Raw genomic sequence first — 5,109 nt, 5'->3', positions numbered from 1 at the left:
TACGTCAACTCCATAAAAAGAGAAGGGCAGTGACGAAAACCCCTAAAAACTAGCAGGTGGAAAGACCGTGGAACGTGTACCCCCAACCAAGACAGTTGTGCGACCCTTGGGATTCTAGTATTCTTATTGTAAAACACTCTTTACAATGTAAAGAACCCTATCATATACAGCCTAACCCAGGGGCAGAATACCAGTTGTATTAGAAAGCCGCAGGTCATCTCAGGGTTGTGGGTAAAGGGGTGGGGGGTGGTGCGCATCCCCTGCACCCTCCCCTAGATCCGCCCCCGCTAACCTAGTTACCTAGGCAGACCATAATTTTTTTTAGCGCGATATAACAATAAACGAAATTGGACTTATGCACGCGGCGTTCTCAGTCACCACTAACTGAAGTAGTTCTGAGTAGTGAAGGTGGTTGTAATTGTCACCTGATCTAGCTAGAGGATCTCCAGCCCGTTGGTATTCTTACAAAATATTTGTTTTACTTGTCTCAACGATTTGGCTCATTCGATCTGGAAGGCCCTATTATTTAGGTCCTGCAATGCAACTGGAATCAAACGCTCCACACATTTAAGGACCATTATTAAGCCTGCGCGTATACGTCAACCTCGTTTCCAGGACCTAAGGGAGAGGTCCTGGAAACGAAGTTGCGCGGTCGTCTCCTATTTCCTTCAGGTTGTTGCACATCGAACCAGGAGGCCGATACAAACAAGGAATTACTGACAGCAAGGAGACCCAAGAAATACGACAACAAAGACAGCAAGCTTTATTTTCATGACCATACATGTTCAAATAGTGTTGAAAAGTTATTTGAGGTAACACAAAAATCAGTGAAAATAAATCGGCGACTCTCTTGTAAGCGAAAAAGTAATATGAAATTAAGTAATAATAGGATTTAAGACATATGAATGCAATTTGTCATATCTATGATAAACGGTTCATATCAATCAAAATATGATTTACTAATAGTTGGGTAATTTCTTGTAATTTAACGGCGAACTTATTATGAACTACTAAAAGGATGTAAGAGCAATTACTGGTACAATTTGTGCCTCAGCGGGCTCCACTGTGACCACAATGGGTAGACCAATATTTGTCACCGTAAAAGGTAAATACGTAAGATGCCTGCCTGCAGGGCAGTTCACGGTATCAAATGGGTGCCTTTTGTTTTCCCTTGTATCCAAAAATTGTAACGTTTGTTGTCATTGGCTATTTTCTGTAAGGTCCGGAAAATGTAACTTTATGAAAAAGATAACCCTGACCCTAACCCTGAAGTTCTCAAGAAGCAAAGACTGACCACAAAACAGACACTTGTAGTCTTTGCTCTTTGGTGGGTGGCGTTTTCTGCTTAGCCATGCTATTGGTCCACTTGCTTTACTCATTGAGGTAGTGCTTTTTCCAGCACTGCTGCGGCTCACTCCACCTGTGCGCCCTTCCCTTTAGCTGTTTGTTTTCTCTGAGAACGGAAATTTCCAGGGTGTTTCTGTAGTTACCGAAAGCAACCGGCAGTTGAAGCTAAGGGATTTGATCGACATGAAAGGATGTTTGAAAGTCGAGAGGCTGATCATGCGATGTGGAGGACCTTTTGAACTCAGCCTCAACAGCAAGAGAAAACTTTGTGCAATCATGAACTCTCGCGTTTCATATTATTCTTTTCACGATATTTTTATTTTTTCGCCTTTTTTGTGGATAATTGTCAGGCACTTGCATTTCGTTAGCGCACTGAAAATTTCTCAAAGGCCATTCAACAAGGGCCGTTTTAATGGTGGGTGGTTTAGCCAAGTTACCTAAAAGCGGACATGTGTTTGGACATTTCAATTGGGTTTAAACTGGGCGGGCGGCCCCGAAAGCTTGCACGATTTCTCACAGACACCAGCCCCCGCCACGTGGGCTTCTGCGTTTCCTGCAGCGTTTCTCGATACGTCTTTGCCAGGCAAAGAGATAGCCGCACATTCAAGAGACTGAATTTTCTTTTTTGCGTAAATGCTGAGTCAGAAAAATGAAAGGTGTATTTGAGATTAATTTGGGCTCCAAAAATTCCTTATTGTTGGGGCGGTGATGCGATAGTATCCGCCCCTATGCTGCTCTGATACCATGCCCAAACTGACATTCTCCCAAGTGCGAGAAGCAATGCTAAAGGAAGTGCTCATGCTTGACGCCGAGGGTGATTCCAATTTTGTCCCCTTGCTTCCATAGTGCTCCTGCTGCATTTCTTACTCAAGCTCTAGAAGACAAAGTGAAAGAAGGAAGACAAACCCCTGTAAATAGCGGATATATTGCAGCCACGTCGATTCCTCACACGAGACCACTATGGTAACAATTTGTGAATAACGATTCCTTAAAAAGGAAGGAAAATTGTCATTTCAACAGTTTGAAAGAGAAAGAGGTAAAGGTAAAGGTACACGTTATTTAACGTCGGAAGTTCCTTTACTCTCTAGAGAATACTCTCCCAGGAAGCCGACGGTGCGCTCATTTTACTCCCCTCTTTTCCATCAGTGCTCCGTTTTAAGGGTATTTAAAGCTACTTAGGCTACACTGAAAGGAAAGAAGTCGAAACAAGGATGTCAGATCCGGGGATCGAACTTAGGACCTTATGCACCAAGGCCGCGCACTAACCGATTGTGCCACCCTTGCTCCACAAGAGCACGAATTCTTTGTCTGCAATCATAACGTCGCTATCCGAAAAAAGAGTGTGCCAATATAATTGTTCTATTATACCGTTTTGAGGAACCAATTCTTCTCAAGTTTCTTTAAATCCTCTTTCTCCGGGCTCTAAGGACTGAACATTTTGCTTTCTTACTGATTTTTCTGTCACTTTTTTGTGACTTTGTCAACAATTTTCGAGGAGCGAGCGAATGACGGGACCAAGCATGCTCATGTTTAAATGGTTTTCTTTATCTCATTGACTGATTTGATAAATTCCTCGTTATCTATATATTACTGATGCGCTTATTTTTCTAGTTTATTCAGAAAATGTACCAAAATGCCTTTGTTCTGCTATAGGTTTCTTCATTAACCTTTTAAATTTGCCTCAAGAACTTTTAAAGTAGCGAGTGACAAAATAGTACTCAACTCATCCTTTTATTCTTCACTGTATTCCTCAAAAGGAATTTGTGCAACTGACGAGACACCCTGCCAGCAGAGCCTTTCTTTTGCTTGCTCACTTTTGGCGTTCTCGAGAAAGACTCTGCATGAATCGAGCAAGATCTTTATTGAGTATGCGCTGCATGTTGCCAGGATACAGTCTCGAACACAAGCCTAATAATACCAGATCTCGCGGCCATCTTCGTTTTTCACGATACAGCGGGCTCAATTATAACCATCGCTTTTTTAACTTAACGGATGCGCGCACTGGAAAAACAGGTTTGCCGAGAGAAAACAAGATTGACTAGTCTAGAATTTCGGGCTGCGGCGGCTTTAAAGAGTTGACGCGATTCAGGCAGAGCTTCCTTTTCTCCTCTTCAGAAAAGAAAAAGACAAAAGGAAGCTCTGGTCGCACGGTGCTGACGAGAAGCCAAATGCCTTGATTTTCATGCAAGTTGAGCGACTCAATTTCTCACTCAGTCCCTGGTTGTGGTTCTTGTTCGTCGATCTCACAGTACAGTCCTCGCAGCCTGGACGTCGAACGATCAGGACACACCGTACAAATGCGATCATTCAGCGATCTCCTGAACCTGTTTCCTTCATCACAGCAGCCATTGGTAGACAGGACTTCATCAATTGATCTCTTCAGTGGCTCGGGAAAATGGCCTCGTTTCCTTGTATTTGGTAGCATTCGTATGACGATTTTAGCTCTGATCAGTAGATTGGTGGCGGGAGTTGGGGCATCCCATCTCAGTACTTCATCACCTTTCGAAATCTTATACTTGAGCTTCCACGTCGACAGAATTGTGGGAAGAAGGCTCTCTCCAGCTTCCCTCTCAGACTTATCACAAATCCACGGCAAGTTTTCGCAGAGACTGTAGGGATTTTCGATCTCATTTGACTTGCAACTGGTGTAGCCTTCTTCGTAGAGAGTGACGTAGGAGCCGTGTCCTTCTGGCAAGATGTAAACTGGTGACGTGTTTGGAGCAAGGGTGGAAACTGCGCTGGCAGCAGCCGAATTAATTGTGACTCGGGAAGAGATGTGTTGCTGTTCTGCGCCCGTGTTGTAATTATTATGTGGAAAGAAAATCTCAAAACTCTCTACGAAGGGGACGGTAGTTTCCCCAGGCTGGGTCCACCGGTATTTCTGTAGCCAGCCGTCGTCCGCTGGCAGCTTGAACAACACCGACTCTCCTTTGCTTAACGAATTAACGTCTATGTAGCCAGTATCACCATGGAAACTAGGTTTTGTTGGGATGTATACATCTCTGTGAAACCTGTCATATCGTGAATGATCTGTGTATGCTATCAAAAGGTCAATGTTCTCTTTGCTGAAGAGGCCATTTACCGTGGAGCAAGCTTCCACGTGTTTTCCTAGTTGTTGATATTCCAACTTATCACAATACAGGGATGAATGTGTCTGTACACGGTTCTGTGCCATCAGAAACCCAATCATCAAGTCAGTTGCTTCTAGGACATCTCCTTTGCCTTTGATGTTTTTTGCGAGCCGCTTGGCAATATTTCCACGAACGACCTTAGCCAGTGAATCGATCAATTGAAACTGGAAATCAAAGATGTCCTCTCGCAGTGTAAAGAACTGAGCAAGAGTTCCTTCTAAATTTTCGCATACGAGCATTCCACCTGCGATCGATTGTGGAATGGATCCTGCAATTCCAACATCACCATTTAGAATCTCACATGTGGCGTCTTTGAATGCAGACCACAGAGCGTTATTTTGGGCCAAACGAGATCGATCTATCTGTGGTGTATAGCCGGCATAATCCTGAAGGAATTTATCAGCATCTGCCCCAATGTCGCCAGCTTGATTGTTTCGTATTTTGTCTACAAGTGATTTAATAAGGCTGAGCTGAGCGCTGTTCGAGTTTTCACCAACGAATGCGTCCGTAATCTCCCTAGAATCTAACTGCAGTCTTTCTAAGGAGATAAAGAGAGCCGTGGCCCTTACAACTTTTGATGCAGCATTTGCAACCTCCGCAGATTGCTCAATTATGTCACCTGGTTCAGAAC

At 43.7% G+C, this 5,109-nt stretch overlaps 1 protein-coding gene across 1 annotated transcript in view; it reads right to left on the bottom strand.

Moving 5' to 3' along the window:
- Nucleotides 1–3,108: 3,108 nt before the first annotated feature.
- Nucleotides 3,109–5,109, bottom strand: part of LOC138057758 (uncharacterized) — a 5,621-nt gene continuing 3,620 nt past the window's right edge. The window contains exon 2 of the mRNA XM_068903691.1: nucleotides 3,109–5,109. This exon is cut by the window's right edge and continues 1,444 nt beyond it. Within this exon, the coding sequence (XP_068759792.1) occupies nucleotides 3,554–5,109 (1,556 nt within the window). The 3' untranslated portion in view covers nucleotides 3,109–3,553.

Source organism: Montipora capricornis, chromosome 7 (assembly GCF_036669925.1).
Source record: "Montipora capricornis isolate CH-2021 chromosome 7, ASM3666992v2, whole genome shotgun sequence".
Taxonomy (NCBI): Eukaryota; Metazoa; Cnidaria; class Anthozoa; order Scleractinia; family Acroporidae; genus Montipora; species Montipora capricornis.
The sequence above is the reverse complement of the archived record's forward strand: the minus strand, read 5'-3'. Positions and strand labels throughout refer to the sequence as shown.